The 22,660-nt window shown below is 34.2% G+C and overlaps 1 protein-coding gene across 1 annotated transcript; it reads left to right on the top strand.

Annotated features, from left to right (window-relative positions):
- The first annotated feature begins 7,680 nt into the window (after nt 1-7,680).
- LOC136026010 (zinc finger protein 570-like) lies at nt 7,681-9,587 on the top strand. The gene has a single exon (XM_065702159.1). The coding sequence runs from the start codon at nt 7,812-7,814 to the stop codon at nt 8,760-8,762; it is 951 nt and encodes a 316-aa protein (XP_065558231.1). The 5' UTR covers nt 7,681-7,811; the 3' UTR covers nt 8,763-9,587.
- Nucleotides 9,588-22,660: the final 13,073 nt, after the last annotated feature.

The raw sequence follows: 22,660 nt of genomic DNA, 5'->3' as shown, positions 1-22,660 counted from the left end.
TCATACCTTATTAGCTCTTGGCTCTTGCGACCTTGTCGCAAGTGCCATATGAGCTCTAAGCTCTTGTTCAAGATCCTTTTGGCATTGTGTATGAATAAGTCAGCCAATTAAAGCTGATTGAAAATTTAGATAGATAGTGGGTTATATACAAGTCCAGACATAAAGTGAGAAAATGCTGCCTGATCTGCTTTCAGTGACTTGACATTCATTATAGGGAATTGCACTAATATGATTATGGTCAGAATTGTGAAAATCAGTCGGAATTTCAAAGGGACACGCCCACCATAGAAGTTACTGTTTTTGCTCCTGTCCAGTATGAATTGGTCAGTTTTTGTAGTTTGAACACAATATTAAAATTTTTTTACTACCTAGATCCTAAATTTCTTCATAATTGTATCTAAATATTTCTTTCTAGTTTGGGTTGAGGCATTGGAAGTTTTGCCACCATTTTTGCATTAGAATGGTTACTTCTCCTATTTTAGTATTTGGATGTCTCTCAAGGGAATTTATGCAGGATACAGCTCTAACAACTAAGCCGTTCTTTATTAGGTGTTCCCTCGCTCTTTACGCTAAAGTTTGACTCTGCTACAATTTGCTTTTAAAACAATTAAAAATTGTAGCGTAAAGAGCGAGGCGTTGAGGAGGGGACAACCCATTTCATATACGGAGTAATTTCTGTTCGTTTTAAGCTTTAATGTCGCTCCTTACTTTCAGTTAAAAAAAACTGGTTTTTAATGGCACTTGATATTAACCAAGTGACACATAGCAATCGCAAATTCTGTCGGTCCTGGTTTTTCTACTTTAGGCACTTCCAGGTAAGCTATGACGGTGAAATTTGGCTGGCATATCAGGGACTGGACCAGATTAAATTAGAAATAAGCATTTTCCCGATTTGACTATCAGATGGGGAGTGGGGGGCCTGTTAATTTGGAAAAAATAGAAAAATTGAAGTATTTTTAACTTACGAACGGTTGTTCAGATCATAATAAAATTTGATATTTAGAATTATGTCGTGTCTCAGAGCTCTTATTTTAAATACCGACTGTATCTGGTGACATTGGGGGGAGTTGGGAGGGGGAACCTAAAATCTTGGAAAACACTTAGACGATCGGGATGAAACTTGGTGTGAAAAATAAACACAAGCCCTAGATACATGATTGACATAACTGGAACGGATCCGCTCTCTTTTGGGTAGTTGGGGGGAGGGTAATTCTGAAAATTAGAAAAAATTAGGTATTTTTAACTTACGAACAGGTGATCGGATCGCAATGAAATTTGATATTTAGAAGGATATCGTGTCTCAAAGCTCTTATTTTAAATCCTGACCGGATCTGGTGACATTGGGGGAAGTTTGGGGTGGGGAACCTAAAATCATGGAAAACGCTTAGATTGAAGGGTGAATTTAACAAATTTGAATTTAAACAAAGAGGGAATAGTTGTGGGAAAAGTCAAAGTCATGGCCAATTGTAGAAAAAAGCCAAGACAGATTGTCCAATTAAGTGGGCTACCCAGTCAAGGTTAATTTTACGCCCTTTGATTGCCGTTGTTACTGTCTCCCATTTATGCTACTACAGTCAAAGTCATGGCTAATTGTAGAAAAAAGCCAAGACAGATTGTCCAATTAAGTGGGCAACCCAGTCAAGGTTAATTTTACCCCCTTTGATTGCCGTTGTTACTGTCTCCCATTTATGCTACACCTCTTCGTGCATGTATGTCTCCCTTCACAATGAACACATGATTTCTTGGTTCATTCTCTTGGTTCATGATCTCATGATTCACATATGATCTCTTGGCTCTTAGCTCTTCTCGCCTCGTCACAAGTGCCATATGAGCTCTTAGCTCTTGTTACATCGGTAGTTACTAGGTTGTAATAAGTAATTCTGATTACTATTTTCTTCCGTAAAAGGAAAGCAACACGAAAGTCACATGTGGACCGAATTGAAATTACGCTTGACTTCAGCACCAATTATGTCAAATTTAACCAATCAAAGTTAAGCCAATCAATCATCTTTACCAATCAAAGTTGAGATTTAAGGCAAAGTTTTTTGAAAATAGAAATTTTGGAAGCTTTCATATTTAATAGATGAAACTTGAAAGAGATGAAAATGTCTGTTATTCGTAAACAATACTACTACTTTTACTGACAACTTTCTGCAGCACCAAACCACCTGAAGCCAACATAGCTCTACACGCTCCTCCAATCCCACTGTACTCAAAGCCTCCCTCTTTACACCCTCCGAAGAATTTCCCCTTTCCCTTAAATCATTCCTTAAGACTTAATCATAACCGAAACGGGGACAATCTGCTTTCCGTTTCGCCCTAGACGGTCAGTGGACAAGGACCATCTTTGGTAATCATTCATCCGCAGAATGTGCCCTAGCCATCTCAACCGTTCTCTCATTACAGCCCTAGAAAGTAGGATTGAACCACACTTTTTGTACAGCCTACTGTTTGAAATACCGGCCGTCAGTCGGGTACCCGAAACGATTCATATGCAATTTCTCTTAAAAACATCAAGCAAAACATAATCTCTGTTCGTCTTAAGTTTCAACGCTACTTCTTCCTTTCATTGGAAAAAACGTTTTCATGTTTATTTTTCATTGTTTTCTTATAGTAATGCTAGAGAATCCTGCGCCCTTGTCATTGAATTTTTCTTCCCCCATGCCAGATTCATCCAAGGAAAGATCCTCCAACATAGTCCCTCTCCTCAGCCCCACCCCCAAACAAAATAAAATTCCCCTGAAAACGTCTGTACACTTCTCAATAACCATTACTATATGTAAACACTGGTCAAAGGTTGTAACTTGCAGCCCCTCCCCCAGGGATTGTGGGGGAGTAAATCATCCCCAAAGACATAGTTATTATGGTTTTCGACTATGCTGAACAAAATGGCTATCTCTAAATTTTGATCCGTTGACTTTGGGAAAAAATGAGCGTAGGAGGGGGCCTAGATGCCCTCCAATTTTTTTCGTCACTTAAAAAGGGCAATAGAACTTTTCATTTCCGTTAGAATGAGCCTTCTTGCGACATTCTAGGACCACTTGGTCGATACGCTGACCCCTGGGAAAAAAAAACAAAACAGAAAACAAAAAAAAAAAACAAAGAAATAAACACGCACCCGTGATTTGTCTTCTGGCAAAAAATACAAAATTCCACTATTTTAGATAGGAGCTTGAAAATTCTACAGTATGGTTCTCTGATACGCTGAATCTGATGGTTTCATTTTCGTTAAGATCCTACGACTTTTAGGGGGTGTTTCCCCCTATTTTCCTAAGTAAGGCAAATTTTCTCAGGCTCGTAACTTTTGATGGGTAAGACTAAACTTGATGAAACTTATATATTTGAACTCGGCATTAAAATGCGATTATTTGAAGTAGCTATTGATATCAAAATTCAATTTTGATATCAATTTTGAACATGTATTGCATTATTTTTTTAGAGTAAACACAGGTCAAAAAATATGCATCAACTGGTCAGAGGTACAGCATAGATCATATACCTTTGGCCACTTTGTGTTGTAATTTTGACTACTTTCATAAATAGGTACAAAAACAAGAAGGAACACATTTACTACTTGTTCTCCAGCCAGTATCAACTATTCTAGATTATATATTGACAAATCAATTTCAAATCACTGGTGTTCCATTTGACAAGCAGTCCCACGGGTTTTCACTAGAACTGGAAGTTCCAATACTAAATCTGATTGGTCAGTGTAACATGCCTTTTAATCAGTCCTTATAAATCTGAAGAAGTCATTATCATCTAGTTTCTTGTGATATTTAATTTTGTAAATCACTTTCATTAAGTCTCTTACTTCTGCCAAAAAATTTACAATCCTTTTGCCAAACAACTTTACAACCCCAAAAGTGCTTTTAGAATTTCTATTTCTTTCAGGTTTTTTTTTTTGATCTTCCAAATTTGTGTCATATTCTTCATTATCATCCATCAGCAAATCAGTATTTGGGTCAGAATCACACGTTTAATCAACCTCTAGTAACTGTTTTTTTTTGTTTTTTGTTTTTTTTTATCTTAACCTACCTGACTCACTTTTCGTTTTCAGCTTCTGCTTATCAATTTCTTCTGCTTAGCTTATCAATCAACTTCCCGCTAGGTAGCGGGCTACTAAACGAAATTCCTATTTTCGGGTACACTCACTAAAAAAGTTGCAGGCCCCCCAGATACAATAATTTAAACTTTTTTTCTTAGCTGATTGTGTTCGGAATTAAACGGGCTTTGTTTTTGAATATAAAAAAATACTTTATCTTGAAAAAGTTTCGAGTTTTTAGCTTCTCTGTTAAAAATTTGTTGACCAAAATCTATTTTTTTAAAACTGCAGTAAAAACTATTCTATTTTTTTTACTTTTTTACAAAAAAAAATCATGTTCATGTAACCCCAAGTCCCTTCTTTCTATTTATGTAAGAGTACGCTGGTTTTGACCTATCTTATCTGTAAAAAAATTAAAATCGTCGAGCCCCATTATAAACCAAATTTAGTATTTTTTGCCTATGTCTCAGAAACACCCCAACTTTGAACATGCGCCCTACGATATTCTGGTCGACTACCATGGGATCCACCCTTAAAATTTTTGTACCTTTCGGCATGGGTACTAATCGAAATAAGCAAGATACAGAACTTGGCGCTCTGACTATTATATCACTAAGCTTTGTTTAAATGATGATAATCAATTTGGTTTTAGATCTAGACTAGGCTGTCAGCGTGCTCACTGTGCTTTGACTTCTTTATTAAAAGATTTCCATCGAACTCGTTGCGTACTTCATTTTGCAACCCTAGCCTTGTCTAAAGCATTTGACAGTGTTTGTCATTCTAAAGCATGGACAGCATTATGCCAGTGCATCGTTTTTGGTATTCCAGTTCTAACCTTCGCCTTAAGTCATTAGATAATTCTTATTTTGGTCATATCCCTGTTCGTTGCAGTGTAAGACAAGGGCGAGTTCTTTCTCCGTATATTTTTAATGCTCGTATTGAAAATGTATTATCAAAAATATCGACTACGTGCCTACTACGACATTCTGATATCTCATATCTGACTTATGCAGAAGACCTTCTGATTAGTGAAACTGAGTCTGGTCTTGCCCGTTCAGTGATTTCAGTTACTTCTGCCTCCCGCGATGTCGGCCTTTACCTAAATTAAATAAAAAAAACAAGTTTTTTTTTTAACTGAGAGTAAGGAGCGACATTAAAACTTAAAACGAACAGAAACTACTCCGTGTATGAAAGGGGATGCTCCCTTCTCAACGCTCCACTCTATACTCTAAAGTTGTTTGTGTTTAGTAAAGTAGAATTGAAAGAAAGAGTCAAACTTTAGCGTAAAGAGCGGGTCGTTGAGAAGGGAACATCCCCTTTCATACACGGAGTAATTTCTGTTCGTTTTAAGTTTTAATGTCGCTCCTTACTTTCAGTTAAAAAAACTTGTTTTTTTAAATTTAATTTCTGGACATTTTTGAATTAATGCATGTTTTGATCTTGGCTCTCTGCATATAAATAATTAAAACGAAATTTGCATATTGATTTTTTTTCTTTCTAAATAGCTTTCTCATAGTTTTAATTGGAAGATTTTGAGAAAAAAAGAGTGAGGGAGGGGCCCTAGTTGACCTCCAATTTTTTGATTACTTAAAAAGCCTACTAGAACTTTTAATTAATTACGAACGTTTTCATTAGTAAATAATATACATAACTTACGTAACGAACTTCAATATTCGTATGTTTTTAATGTGTATATGAGGGGTTTCACCCCTCGTCGATACCTCGCTTTTTTACGCTAAAGCTTAAATTTCGTCCCAATTCCTTAAGAATGACCCCTGAATCACAAAGGCCGTAGAATAAATAGTTGAAATTACTAAAAATACTTAAGCGTAAAGAGCGAGGAATTACGAGGGTTAGCCCATCAAATGCGTAATAATTTCTGTTCGTTTTAACTTTCAGTAGTTTCAGAAGAAAAAACTTTGTAAATTTATTTTTCATTGTTTTTTTTTATTTTTCATTGTTTTATTTTTTCAAGACAAATCTTAATGAAACTTATATATTTAAAATCAGCATTAAAATACGATTCTTTTGATGTAACTATTGGTATAAAAATTCAATTTTTTAGAATTTTGGTTACTATTGAGCCGGGTCGCTCCTTACTACAGTTCGTTACCACGACCTGTTTGATATTGACAAGTGCGAGTTTCTTGTTTTCAACGGTAATACTTTTTCAGAATCACTATACTGCGATGGGCTTAGTATTCCCTATTTTAAATTGTGTCGTTGGCTTAGTATAACAGTTTGCGATTCTATGAATTCTCTCCGGTCTCGTGCTGTCAAAGATATTTAGTGATAAGCTGAGGCTCGGTTGCTCTAAGATTATGGCAAATCGTGGACACTATAGGAAAAGAGCGAAATCTTTCTTAAGTGGACTTTAATGATCAGCCCTTTTTTTCTTACGAGTATCCTGAAAAAACAAGAAAACTTCCAGGTTCTAACAGGAAAAGAAACCTTGATGGTTTTAGTTTTGGTACTACTTTATGTCTGTTACATTTACCTTCTTGGCATATTAAAAATGAAATAAAATTTAAATTAATATTTTTACGAGAATAAACAATAATTATAAATTAAATAAACATATGTAACAAACTATTTTTCTTCCTGGCCAAACTTAGCCTTCGATATTTTAGGCCCTACGAATAGAGATATGCAAGATGGTGGGACAGAAAAAACCCTATTAACCGAAGGAATCGGATAAATCTCACTCCTGAACAATTTAAGGAATTGGAAAAAGTGTTCGAAGAGACTCACTTTCCAGATTCCGAAACTATAAGTGAATTAAGTGTGCAGCTTAATCAAAGTAAAACACTTGAAAAATACTTGACCAATCTCATCATCGCAGCTTCGAATAATCTAATCTTGGTGAGCACACTAATTTCCACTAAACTTCAAACTTTTGGTTTTCTCTTTTAAGGTTTTCGAATTGCTTTCATCCATTGTCAAAATATATAGAAATATTTGTGCAATCACCAGTTTTGTACATTTTAAGTAATTTAATAATAATTTCTTTTTGACGTTAATTGACACTTGTACAAATTTTCTTTGAGCAGCAAGCATTTTAACCTCGACAATTTCTACTAAATTTCAAACTTTTGGTTTTCTGTTTTAAGGTTTTCGAATCGCTTTAATCCAATGTCAACATATATATATATATATATATATATATATATATATATATATATATATATATATATATATATATATATATATATATAAATAAATATATATATATATATATATATATATATATATATATATATATATGTATATATATATATATATATATATATATATATATATATATATATATATATATATATATATAAAAATATATATATATATGTATATGTATATATATATATATATATATATATATATATATATATATATATACATATATATATATATATATATATATATATATATATATATATATATATATATATATATATATATATATATATATATATATATATATATATATATATATATATGTTGGGAAAAGATATGTGAATGACGTCATTATTGTATACATCAGTATCTTAATGACCTCATCCACTAATATAAAAGGCTGCATTCATATTACATTCCTAGATGACGTCACATGAAATTTCTTACCATAATCTATTTCAGTGACGTCATTCATAGCATAAAAACAAGCGTTGTTTAGGAAGATCCATCAGTCTACTTTTGAAAAGCAAGTAGTAATATAAGTATTCTAATAACAAGTACAAGTATAAACAGCCAGCATTATACCTTTAGTGATATGGCAATAAGTTTTGGAAACTTTGATCTTGACCCTTATTCCCAGCTTATGACTGGAGTGACCGATTTTACATACCAAGAAGACTTAAAACTGGACTGCAAAAAACAAATTCCTTTGAAGCACAAATTGGCCAGGCATATGAGAACTCAAAATGGAAAAAAACACTATGAATGTGAAGAATGCAAAAAGAAATTTTCTTTCAAGTCCCATTTGGCTGTGCATATGAGAATTCACAGTGGTGAAAAACCATATGAATGTGAAACATGCAAAAAGAAATTTTCTGCCAAGTGCAATTTGCCTGCGCATATGAGAATTCACAGTGGTGAAAAACCATATGAATGTGAAACATGCAAAAAGAAATTTTCTGACAAGTCCAATTTGGCTGTGCATATGAGAATTCACAGTGGAGAAAAACCGTATGAATGTGAAACATGCAAAAGTAAATTTTCTACCAAGTCCCATTTGGCTGTGCATATGAGAATTCACAGTGGTGAAAAACCATATGAATGTGAAACATGCAAAAAGAAATTTTCTGTCAAGTCCCATTTGACTGTGCATATGAGAATTCACAATGGTGAAAAACCATATGAATGTGAAACATGCAAAAGTAAATTTTCTGTCAAGTCCCATTTGACTGTGCATATGAGAATTCACAGTGGTGAAAAACCATATGAATGTGACGTGTGCAAAAAGAAATTGTCTTCACAGTTTGCTTTGACTGAGCATAGGAGAACGCACACTGGTGAAAAACCCTATGGACGTGAAACATACAAAATGGAATTTTCTTTCAAGTCCGAGTTTGCTAAGCATATAAGAACTCACAATGGAGAAAAACCCTATGAATGTGAAGCATGGTTAGAAAAATTTTCTATGAAGAACGATTTAACTAGGCACATGAAAACCCACGCTGATGAAAAACCATATGAATTTGAAGAATTATATTATATATAAATAATATATATGAGCATGAAAAACACGCCAACCTTTTGAAAAAGAGGGGGAAACCCTCCAAAAAAAATATAGTGATCTCGCCAATGTCTACTATTCTGCCTAGTAAAGAGAGGACCTCGATACATGGTACCCTATAATCAATTGTTTTGACAATATATCGAGTCGAAATCAAAAGTCACCATTAGAATCGCGATTGCCAAAAAGCATAGGAAATTACAGTCCTCTGGCTCGGAAAACAAGGGAAATCACTTTTTTGCAAGGGTAGCACTAATTTGTCCATTTTTTTGCTCCTACTTGCGGGGCACTGGAGCATCATAAAGAGTTGTTTAAGAACTCATTCTGAAGGAAGTCGCTATATCTAGTGCCTTTTGTAAAGAATAAAACAGGAAATTTAAAATAAAATAAATATTTCGACACAAATCTGCTTCTATGCATACTATTAGCACTTTAAAGGTGTAAAATTGTAAATACATCATCGACCTTAGGTAAAGCATATTGGAAACTGTCTAACGACCATTGGTCATTGGCACCTTTCAATGTTATATGCGTTTCCTGGGAAGCCCTCCATTTTCTAGAGAAAAGAGTAGCAAACAAAGGTGACTCATTTGTAGTATGCTGCTTTACAGCGAAAATCAATATATGCATGCCTGCGAATTTTCCCCCTCAAGCCAAACCCAACCATTTTGTCAGTATATTAGCACGATTATTTTCCACTTTTCCTAAAGATTTTGTGAGCATATGAATTTTGGGATTTAATTACCCTTTTAGATGTTGTGATGGTCATTAATCTTAGATAGGATATGTTGGTCCACTCGCCCAATTATTTATCGGATAAATTTGTTCTTTTTTATTTCCCTTTAAGCTTACTCCTTTCTTTTCCTTTTTATGGCACTTGGTATTAAACTAGTGACAGATAGCGATCACAAATTATGTCGGTCTGTCCTGGTTTGCTACTTTAGGTACTTCCAGGTAAGCTAGGACGATGAAATTTAGCAGGCGCATCAGGGACCATTTTCCCGATTTGACCATCTGGGGTGGGGTGGGGGGTAGTGGGGGGCTGGTTAATTCGGAAAAATAGAAAAAATGAGGTATTTTTAACTTACGAACGGGTGATGGGACCTTAATGAAATTTGATGTTTGGAAGGATATCGTGTCTCAGAGCTCTTATTTTAAATCCCGACCAGATCTGGTGACATTGGGGGGAGTTGGAAACAAAAATCTTGGAAAATCCTTAGAGTGGAGGAATTGGGATGAAACTTGGTGAGAAAAATAAATACAAGTCCTAGATAAGTCATTGACATAACCGGAATGGATCCGCTCTCTTTGGGGGAGTTGGGGGGAGGGGTTAATTCTTAAAAATTAGAAAAATGAGGTGTTTTTAACTTACGAAAGAGTGACCGTATCTTAATGAAGTTTCATATCTAGAAGGACCTCGAAACTCAGCTCTCTTCTTTTAAATCTTGACCGGATCCAGTGTCATCAGGAGGGGGGGATCATGGAAAACACTTAAAGCGGAGAGATCAGGACGAAAATTGGTGGGAAGAATAAGCACAAGTACACGATAGGTGACTGACATAACCAGACCGGATCCGCTTTCTTTGGCGGAGTTGGGGGGGGGAGTAATTTGGAAAAATAGAAAAAATGAGGTGTTTTTAACTTACGAAAGAGTGACCGTATCTTAATGAAATTTCATATTTAGAAGGACCTCAAAACTCAGATCTCTTCTTGTAAATCCTGACCGGATCCAGTGTCATTAGGGGGGGGGGTCTTGGAAAACGCTTAAAGCGGAGAGATCAGGATGAAACTTGGTGGGAAGAATAAGCACAAGTCCAAGATAGGTGACTGACATAACCAGACCGGATCCGCTATCTTTGGCGGAGTTGGGGGGGGGGGGGGTAATTAGGAAAAAGTAGAAAAAATGAGGTATTTGTAACTTACGAACGGGTAATCAAATCTTAATGAAATATGATATCTTAAAGGATCTTGTGCTTTAGAACTCTCATCTTAAATCCCGACCAGATCTAATGACATTGAAAGGAGTTGGAGGGGGAAGCCGGAATTCTCGGAAAACGTTAAAATCGAGGTATCTTACGAATGGGTGATCGGATCTTAATGAAACTTGAAATATAGAAGAATCTTATGTCTCAGATGCTCTATGTTCAATTCGAATCGGATCCGGGGCATAGAGGGTTGGAGGGGAGACAGAAATATTGGAAACCGGAAATCTTGGAAAACGCTTAGAGTGGAGAGATATGGATGATACTTGATGGGAAGAATAAGCACAAGTTATAGATACGAGATTGACGTCATTTGTACGGATCCGTTCTCTTTGAGGGAGTTGATGGGGTTGTTAATTTGGAAAAATCAGAAAAACTGAGGTATTTTTAACTTAAGAACGGGTGGCCAGATCTTAATGAGATTTAATCTTTAGAATAAACTCATGTCTCAGAGCTCTTACTTCAAATCCTGACCAGATCTGTTGGCATTGGGGGAAGTAGGAGGGAGAAACCGGAAATCTTGGAAAATCATTATAAATGTCGTAGATATGTGATTGACGTAACCGGGCTGGATCCGCTTTCTTTGGGGGATTTAGGTTTTGGTGTTCAGTACTTAGGCGAGTTTGGTGCTTCTGGACGTGCTAGGACGATGAAAATTGATAGGCATATCAGGGAGCTGTACAAATTGACTTGATAAAGTCGTTTTCCCTGATTTGACCATCTGAAGGGCTGAAGGGAGAAGGAAAATTAGAAAAATTGAGGTATTTTCAACTTACGAGAGGGTGATCGGATCAAAACGAATTTTATATTTAGAAGGACCTCGTGACGCAGAGCTCTTATTTTAACTTCCGACCGGCATTAAGTCTCTGATTTTCCTTTTAAAACAATCTACTGATTCTTAGAATTTTGCTAGAGCTCATACCTTATTAGCTCTTGGCTCTTGCGACCTTGTCACAAGTGCCATATGAGCTCTTAGCTCTTGTTCAAGATCCTTTTGGCATTGTGTATGAATAAGCCAGCCAATTAAAGCTGATTGAAAATTTAGATAGATAGTGGGTTATATACAAGTCCAGACATAAAGTGAGAAAATGCTGCCTGATCTGCTTTCAGTGACTTGACATTCATTATAGGGAATATCACTAATATGATTATGGTCAGAATTGTGAAAATCAGTCGGAATTTCAAAGGGACACGCCCACCACAGAAGTTACTGTTTTTGCTCCTGTCCAGTATGAATTGGTCAGTTTTTGTAGTTTGAACACAATATTAAAATTTTTTTACTACCTAGATCTTAAATTTCTTCATAACTGTATCTAAATATTTCTTTCTAGTCTGGGTTGAGGCATTGGAAGTTTCGCCACCATTTTTGCATTAGAATGGTTACTTCTCCTATTTTAGTATTTGGATGTCTCTCGAAGGAATTTATGCAGGATACAGCTCTAACAAATAAGCCGTTCTTTATTAGGTGTTCCCTCCGCAATCCCTCGCTCTTTACGCTAAAGTTTGACTCTGCTACAATTTGCTTTTAAAACAATTAAAAATTGTAGCGTAAGAGCGAGGCGTTGAGGAGGGGACAACCCATTTCATATACGGAGTAATTTCTGTTCGTTTTAAGCTTTAATGTCGCTCCTTACTTTCAGTTAAAAAAAAAACTAGTTTTTAATGGCACTTGGTAACCAAGTGACATATAGCAATCGCAAATTCTGTCGGTCTGTCGGTCCCGGTTTTTCTACTTTAGGCACTTCCAGGTAAGCTATGACGGTGAAATTTGGCAGGCATATCAGGGACCAGACCAGATTAAATTAGAAATAAGCGTTTTCCCGATTTGATCATCAGATGGGGAGTGGGGGGCCTGTTAATTCGGAAAAATAGAAAAATAGAAGTATTTTTAACTTACGAACGGTTGATCAGATCATAATAAAATTTGATATTTAGAATGATGTCGTGTCTCAGAGCTCTTATTTTAAATACCGACTGTATCTGGTGACATTGGGGGGAGTTGGGAGGGGGAACCTAAAATCTTGGAAAACACTTAGAGGATCGGGATGAAACTTGGTGGGAAAAATAAACACAAGCCCTAGATACATGATTGACATAACTGGAACGGATCCGTTCTCTTTGGGGTAGTTGGGGGGGTAATTCTGAAAATTAGAAAAAATGAGGTATTTTTAACTTACGAACAGGTGATCGGATCGCAATGAAATTTGATATTTTGAAGGATATCGTTTCTCAAAGCTCTTATTTTAAATCCTGACCGGATCTGGTGACATTGGGGGAAGTTTGGGGTGGAGAACCTAAAATCATGGAAAACGCTTAGATTGAAGGGTGAATTTAACAAATTTGAATTTAAACAAAGAGGGAATAGTTGTGGGAAAAGTCAAAGTCATGGCCAATTGTAGAAAAAAACCAAGACAGATTGTCCAATTAAGTGGGCAACCCAGTCAAGGTTAATTTTACCCCCTTTGATTGCCGTTGTTACTGTCTCCCATTTATGCTACTACAGTCAAAGTCATGGCTAATTGTAGAAAAAAGCCAAGACAGATTGTCCAATTAAGTGGGCAACCCAGTCAAGGTTAATTTTACCCCCTTTGATTGCCGTTGTTACTGTCTCCCATTTATGCTACACCTCTTCGTGCATGTATGTCTCCCTTCACAATGAACACATGATTTCTTGGTTCATTCTCTTGGTTCATGATCTCATGATTCACATATGATCTCTTGGCTCTTAGCTCTTCTCGCCTCATCACAAGTGCCATATGAGCTCTTAGCTCTTGTTACATCGGTAGTTACTAGGTTGTAATAAATAATTCTGATTACTATTTTCTTCCGTAAAAGGAAAGCAACACGAAAGTCACATGTGGACCGAATTGAAATTACGCTTGACTTCAGCACCAATTATGTCAAATTTAACCAATCAATGTTAAGCCAATCAATCATCTTTACCAATCAAAGTTGAGATTTAAGGCAAAGTTTTTTGAAAATAGAAATTTCGGAAGCTTTCATATTTAATAGATGAAACTTGAAAGAGATGAAAATGCCTGTTATTCGTAAACAATACTACTACTTCTACTGACAACTTTCTGCAGCACCAAACCACCTGAAGCCAACATAGCTCTACACGCTCCTCCAATCCCATTGTACTCAAAGCCTCCCTCTTTACACCCTCCGAAGAATTTCCCCTTTCCCTTAAATCTTTCCTTAAGACATAATCATAACCGAAACAGGGATAATCTGCTTTCCGTTTCGCCCTAGACGGTCAGTGGACAAGGACCATCTTTGGTAATCATTCATCCGCAGAATGTGCCCTAGCCATCTCAACCGTTCTCTCATTACAGCCCTAGAAAGTAGGATTGAAGTTCAATCCTACTTTCGAATATATATTGAAGTTCAATCCTCTCTATCGGCTGAGCCGATAGAGAGAAAAAAGGCTATATTCTTTATGATTACTGTACTCCTTGATGATGATAGCGCTTTCAACTCTTTGACGTGTAAAAATTTATTGAATGATATCAGCCTTCAAAACATTTGAACTGAAAAATTTATATAAAGATTGAGGCAAGGAAAGAAGCAATTATTCTAGTGTGTAGGGTCTATGACTGTCCGAATTTAGTTTTAAAGACTGATAAAAATTTATCATAAAAATGTTATAGCTTAACGGTCACAACGAAAAGTAAAGAACTCGTCTTAAGACGGTCGCTAAACCACAATAAACCAATAAAAAGAACAATCACTCCAAAAATCACTTCCAAATTGGCATCAAAGATCTTATGGTAAAACAATTTCTGCAATTGCACTATTATATATATATATATATATATATATATATATATATATATATATATATATATATATATATATATATATTTATATATATATATATATATATATATATATATATATATATATATATATATATATATATATATATATATATATATAATATATATAAATATATATATATATATATATATATATATATATATATATATATATATATATATATATATATATATATATATATATATATATATATATATATATATATATATATATACATATATATATATATATATATATATATATATATATATATATATATATATATATATATATATATATATATATATATATATATATGTGTGTATATATATATATATATATATATATATATATATATATATATATATATATATATATATATATGTGTGTATATATATATATATATATATATATATATATATATATATATATATATATATATATATATATATATATATATATATATATATATATGTATATGCATATATATGTATATATATATATATATATATATATATATATATAATTTATATATATATATATATATATATATATATATATATATATATATATATATTTATATATATATATTTATATAGATGTATATATATATATATATATATATATATATATATATATATATATATATATATATATATATATATATAATATATATATATATATATATATATATATATATATATATATATATATATATATGCTGGGTCAGGTTTATTTACATGTTTATTTATACGCTGGATTTGAATTTTGCTTAAAATTTAATATATAGATATAATTATTTAATATAAAAAAAATACCAATTGGGCCCCGCAACTAGTCAATCTGGCCCTGGATCCTATACACCTTAATTGCTGTTTCCAGGAAATAATATCATTATATATTAAACATTCAGTTTATTTTCTTTAACTCTTTCAGTTATATCGATAATCGTTATGATTTATTTTATTTGTCGTTGATATCATATGCAACGCATTAGCGCTGCCTAATTATAGGACGATGCTGACACAATGTTTTTTTTTTTTTTTTTTGTTTATACCAGGGCACTTCGTATCGAAGGAGCTGTCGTAGAAACGTCGAAAAGGTCTCATTCGATTGGAAAATGGAGGGGCTAGTTCCTTTTTCAATTGTCAAAAGTAATTGGAGGGCAACAAACTCCTCCCACGCCTACCATTTCCCCCAAAACTTTCAATTAAAATTATTATATATCCATATTGTTCAACGTAGTTGAAAGGTCCTGAAATTACATATTTGAGTACGACAACCCCCCTACATCCCTCTGGGCAAGGGTTGTAGGTCATGCTCTGGAGGTATATAAGGTTTCTTATAGAAGATCTTGTCACGGAAACTTTAAAAAGGGCTCATTCGATTGGAAATTGAGAGAACTAGTGTCCCTTTTAATGGTCGAAAGTGATTGGAGGACAACTAACTCCCCTCCCAAGCGCATCATTTCCCCTAACACTTCCAGTCAAAATTTTGATATACCATTTTGGTCAACATAGTTTAAACTTCCGGAAATTATGTCTTTGAGGATGACAACCCCCCCCCCCCTCCAAAGCCCTCAGGACTAAGGTTTTGAGTTATGCCCGGGGGGCATATAAGGTTTTTATAGAAAATTCGTCGTAAAAACTTCAAAAACCGCTCATTCCACTCGAAACTGAGAGGGCTAGTGTCCTTATTAATAGTCGAAAGTGATCGGAGGGTTGATGTCCCCCCAAGTTCTTCATTTTCCCAAACACTTCCAACCAGCATTTTGACATAGCCATTTTCTCAATGTAGTTGAAAGGTCTGGAAATATTGTCTTTGAGGATGACAGCCCCACCCCACCTCAAAACCCTCATAACAAGGGCTGTAAGTTATGCCCTTGGTTTATAGAAGGTTTTTATAGAAAGCATTGTCGTAAAAACTTCAAAAAGGGAACTTTCGATTGGAAACTGAAAGGACTAGGGCCCTTTTTATAAGTCGAAAGTGATCGGAAGCGAATAACACTTACCACACCCATCATTTCCCCAAACACTTCCAATCAAAATTTTGAGATAGCCATTTTGGTCAACATATTTGATAAGTCTGAAAATTATGCAACAAATCTCCCCGAGCCCTCAGGGCAAGTTTTGTAAATTATGTCTTGGGGGCATATAAGGTTTTTTTAGAGAAATTGGGGTCATATAAACTTTGGAGGGGGCTCATTGGACTGTCAGAGGCTCTAATGCTCTTTTTAATAGTAAAAATGATCGGAGAGTGGCTCCCCCCCCCCATAAACATACGCGTCGTATTGTCCCAAAATGCATCTAAGAGAAATTTTGAGATAGCCATTTTATTCAAAGTAGTGTTAATGTCATATAACCTGGCTTTTGGGGTTGAAACAAACCCCAGAGCTGGGGCAAGGGCTGTAAGCTATGCCCAGAAAATTTTTAAGGTTTTTGTGAAAGGGATGGCTGTATAAACTTTACAGGAGGATCATTTGGTTATAATTTGGAAGTTTTAGTTCCCTTTTAAGAGTAAAAAGTCATAGAGTGCAGATAGCCCCTCCCCCGACTACTCTGTTTCCAAATGAACCTGATTAAAATTGTGGGATAGCACTTCTGCTCACAATATTCCAAAGAACTAAAACAATTAATCAAGGGTTGACATTTTGCATATAAGGCTTTTATAGAAAGGGTGGTTGTATATATTTTGGAGGGCACTCATTGGATAAGTAATTTAAAATTTCTAGTGCCCTTTTTAAGATTCAAAGTGATCAGAAGGCAGTTACAACCCCCCCCCCCCCCCCCAATCCCTAAACACGTCGTGCTATCCTGAAATACAGGAAATAAGAATTTTCAGACAGTTATTTTATTTTAAATATTCCAAAGATCATACATTTAGGCTTTTGGGGCTGAAACAACCACCAAAGCCTAGGGACGAGGGTTGTAAGTTATGCTGTGGGGCATTTAAATTTTTATTGAAAGGATGTTTTTTTTAATTTTAGAAAAGGCTCATTTGGTTAAAATTGGAAGTTCTAGTTCTTTTTCAAGCTTCAAAAGTGACAGAAGCCATTTGGAATCCCCCCCCACAACAGCCACTCTTTTCACCAAACGCATCTGATTATTTGATTCTGTTCAAAATAGTCCAAAAAGCACATAATGATGTCTCTACACAACCCCCCAGCACCCTGGGGATAGGGTTGTAAGTTATGCCATGAGGGTATATAAAGTTTTTATGGAATCGGCGGTTGTATAAACTCCGTTTGGGCTTATTTAATTTGAAATTAGAAGTCATAATGCCCTTTTTAACAGTCAAAGTGATTTGAGAGCAACATGCCCCCCCCCCCTTCACGCTCATCATTTTTCTTAACACCTCCAAAACAATTTAAAGATAATAAACTTAGTCATCGTAATCAAAGGTTTTGGAATTTGTTTTTGTGAAGATGACAACCCTCTCCCTGCAGCACTCAGGGAAAGGGCTATAAGATAAACCCTGGGGGTATATAAGGTCCTTATAGAAAGGGTGGTCGTATATGCTTTGGCGCGACTCATTGGATTGGTAATCAGAAATTTTAGTGCCCTTTTTAAGAGTAAAAGTGGTCAGAGCGCAGCTAAAATAGGAAGTTCTAGTTCCCTTTTAAGAGTCAATGGTGATGGAGGTCAAGTAGCCCCTCCCCCAAAACCATCTACCCCTCTTTTCACCAAATGTATCTGATTGAAATTATGCGATGGTAATTTTCTCAAAATAGTCCAACTAACATATAACAGTGCCTCCAGGGTTCGTAAAACCCCCAAGAGCCCTGGGGGAAGGGCTTTTAGTTATGCTCATGGGGCACATAAGGTTTATATGGAATGAGTGGTCGTATTACACTCAGATGGATCTCATTTGATTTTAAACTGGAAGTTATAGTGCCCTTTTTAAAAGTCAAAGTGATTTGAGACCCCCCCCCCGCCCATCAATTTCCATGACAAACGTCTGAACAAAGTTTTGAGACATAAATTTTTTCCAGTAGCCTATTATTGAAAGATTCAGTAAATTATGCGTAACAATAATTATAGTAGCAGCAGTAGCATTAGTAGCAGCATGCAAATAGCACCTTTATTCAACATTCTTTTCAACACACGATGAAATTTATAACTAAATACAATCAACTGGTCCTGAGGCATTGCTGATACGTCTTCTTGACAACCTGTGTGGGCATAATGTTTTTCGATTTATTTCAACATAGATACAACATTGCCCAAAATGTTCGCCTTATTACCCTTAGTCTTGTTAGTAGTAGTAGCAGCATTAGTAGACATAGTAGTAGCAGTAGGAGTACAGTTAATAGTAGTAGTCTTAGCTTTAGTAGCAGCAGTAGTAGTAGCAGTAATAATAATAGTAACAGATGTAGTAGTAGTAGGAGTAAACGCAATAGGATTATGATGCAAATTTGGTTTTTTGATTAGTTCAACACCCCCCCCCCCACAATAAGTGTTGAAAGTTTCAATTTCATACACGAAACTATTCCTAAGGTATTGCTGATATGCCATTTTGACAATCTGCATGCGGATGGCAGGTTGGCATCCGTACAACAGAAATATTCTATGAAAATTTCACCTTCATACCTTCATAGGTTGAGTATTTTGAACTAGCCAGAAGACAGCTACACAGCTACATTTACGGCTGCTTTTACATTTACTGTAACTAACGACACTAAGGGCATTAAATTGAGTGTAAGTGCACTGGAATAGCAAAATCAAAAGAGTGTAAGTGTATCCAGGCTATGAAAGAGCATAGATATAATTTTTTGGGAATTGTATTAAGTCTATTCTACTTGGTCAACTAGAGGATGTATATGACTAAATTAAACAGTACCATTTGCGACATTATTTTCAAAGGGGCTTATATTGTTTTAAATTGCTGAAAAAGTTTTCCAGATAAAAATAGCAGGCCGAACCATAAATTCTTGAAAAAACCTGAAAAATTTAGACTATTATTGTCTATTTCTTTGGAAAAGACTATATCAATAAGAAACGAAAAGAAATTAATTTTTTAAAAAGCTTTTTCCACAAAATATTTTTTTAAAAAAAGGTAAAGAACTCCATCAAACCAAAAATGAACAAACAAATAGAATCAAATAATCTACCAATCTACCAATAAAAACGAACAGAAATTATAATAAGCAACCGAGTCAAACTCAAAACGAGTAGAAACTAACCTGAATATGATTCAAAACCCTTATGCTTTCTAAAAGCCAAAATATAATTTACACTTTACTGAAAATGTCAAATGAGTGTGTATTGTCAGTTTAATATACATATGCTGATATTGATTCCTTAAAATCTTAATTTATTTTTTCATTTCTTAAAGTTATAAAAGTTAAAACATTAAAAAAAAAATTTTCAGTAAAGTGCAAATTATATTCTGGCTTTTAGAAAGCATGATGGTTTCGAACCCTGCTCATGTTAATTTCTGCTTGTTTTCATCGGTTATTTTTTGTAATTTGTTTTTGTTGTGTTTTGTGTAATTTGTTCGGTTTTTTTAACTAAATTTGAAAATCAAAAGCACAATATTCAAGATACATATGGCTTTCATTACACTGCTAATGATGCAATAGAGCTTAGACTTTGATGGTCGTGGGAGGGGTAAGGGGAGAGAAGCCAAACTAATTTTTGTATGAACTTTTTCTCTTTTTTATATTTATCTATATTAATGCCTGTTATATGTATATCACTACGATCTTTTTTTTTATTTTCCGTCTTTTTGGGTTTCATTTATCCTTTAATATTAATTTCTTTTTGTTTGGAATCGGAATTATTATAGGATTTTTTTTTCCGGTCTTTTGTTTAATGTAATTCTTTGCTTCTCTTTTTTTTAGAAAGCTTTTTTTTCAATTAATTCAAAAAATGACAAAATTCAATCGCAAAATAAAAATTCGATGAAGCTTAAGTACAATCTGTCATTCAATGCAAGCCTAGGCGTTACATTTTCTGCTAGCTTGTGCAATCTCAAAATGCTGATGAACAAAGTTTGTTCAAAACTACTCACATAAGCCAATGAATTGCAGAAAATTTTAGAGCACTATCGGTGAATTAAAAAAAAAAATAAGGACAATACACTGTTTAAAACAAAGAAACAAGCCTGGACATACAATCCAAATTCTAAAATGCTAAAGTTGTTGACAATTGTTTTAAATGATAAATTCATCATACTTTAATTTTATGGTTCATGTTGTTTTAAACTTACACTCAATATTCAACAACGATTTTTCAACAAAGTTTCAATTCGCTTGAAGAATTCACTGACAATCGTTGACATTAGTTTTCTGTCACTTGCTAAGGAAACCCTATTAGAAAAATGTTAAGATCGGTTTTGCTCTTAGGGCAACAGAACGGGTCTTATTTCAATAAAAACCTATGAAAATACAATCCAAATTCTAAAATACTGAAGTTGTTCACAACTGTTTTTTAAATAATAAATTTATCATACTTTAATCTTATGGCTCATATTGTTTAAAACTTATACTCAATATTCAACAACGGTTTTTCCAACAAAGTTTCAATTCGTTTGAAGAATTCACTGACAATCGTTGAAATTATTTTTCTGTCACTTGCGAAAGAAACCCTAGTAGAAAAAAGTTAAGATCGGTTTTGCTCTTAGGCCAGCAGAACGGGTCTTATTTCAATAAAAAAAAAAGAAGTTGGACAATAAATATGTCAAAACTCGCTAGAATAATCCAAGGTTCACTTTGCTTTCGCAAAACTGAAAATGAAGGAGGTGAAAAATTCGTTGCCTACTAAAACTTAACATTGCAAAGCTTAGTCTGATAAGGATGATGACGGTAATTAAAGTTTGCTTCGTTATGGGCTATGTTGGGCCACATGGGCTATGCTGATTGTGCTCTACCAGCACAACACATTACAGGTACGCTGATTCACAACCTGTAATGTGGTTCGGTTATTATGTTTTATAATTAGCTTTATTGAACCTTGAGAAACTTCACCCTTAAAAGGCAAAAAAAAAATACCTACAATGTTTTGGGAAGATATAGGAGAAGAGCATAATAGACATTATATTCATTTTATGCATTGAAAGGAACTAAGGATATTCTAAGAACTGACTAAGGAGAAATTTTGATTGATCCGAAAAAATGCCAATATTTACAAAATTGAGTGATAAATGCGGTTGAAAGAACTTCTTAAGATTTGTCGAGTTGCAAGTTTTAGTATAAAATACTAAAAAGAATTCTTTTCTTTTGTTTGGAGAACCCCTGTATTATCTAAGGGAATTGAGAACAAAAAGTTGACTTCCAACAGAAAATCGAGAGGGTTGAGGAGAAATTAATCTCAATTTTAGAAATTAAAGATAAACCAGGTTAGTAGCTACTCAGTCATGTAAAAACCATAAAAAAATAATTTTAAATTAAAAACCTATTTATTTTATTTTAGAGAAAAAAACGACGATTAATGTAAAAAATACTAGAATTGAATTCTTTCTCTTCTTTTGCTTCTTTAGAATATTATAGAGACTATTGTTTAGAATATCATTGAGACGATTTCGCATAATATCATCATTTGAATCGAATTCTGGGCCCTGTAGTGGGCTGGTGTAGCTATTAACTGTTCTCTACTTATCAGTTTTAAAATAATTTATAACTAAAAACGGTCACAGTCACTCTTTGAATACAGATGGCTCAGTGAAATTGAACAGTTTACCTACTTTTTATAAAAAAAAAAAAAAGTCGTGAAAACTAATAGCTAGAAAACGTGGGTACGAAATGTGAAGAGGACAAGGGGTAACAAAAGAGACGGATCGGAATACAACTATTCTTTCTGGAGTGTGGAAACAAAATATGAAATAATTCTTTAAAAAAAGTTAATATGTTGGTTGCTTATTTTTTATTTAGTATTTTTTACTTAATATTTAACAGAAAAAAAACACGAATCACTTTTTTCAAAAAGTAAATGAAAGAAAACCATTCGGTGCTAAAACAATTTCTCCGATAGTTTGTATATAAGGAACTAATTCCAAAACTGATAAACAGTCCATAAACTGTTTTTATTTGCAATATTTTGTTTTTGGACTTTTTGGAGATTAAAAAAAAACAATAAAAAAGAA

Source organism: Artemia franciscana, chromosome 4 (assembly GCF_032884065.1).
Source record: "Artemia franciscana chromosome 4, ASM3288406v1, whole genome shotgun sequence".
Lineage (NCBI taxonomy): Eukaryota > Metazoa > Arthropoda > Branchiopoda > Anostraca > Artemiidae > Artemia > Artemia franciscana.
The sequence above is the reverse complement of the archived record's forward strand: the minus strand, read 5'-3'. Positions and strand labels throughout refer to the sequence as shown.

Excerpts from the sequence above, each read along its gene's own strand:
- LOC136026010 (XM_065702159.1), top strand. The coding sequence starts at position 7,812 with ATGGCAATAAGTTTTGGAAACTTTGATCTTGACCCTTATTCCCAGCTT.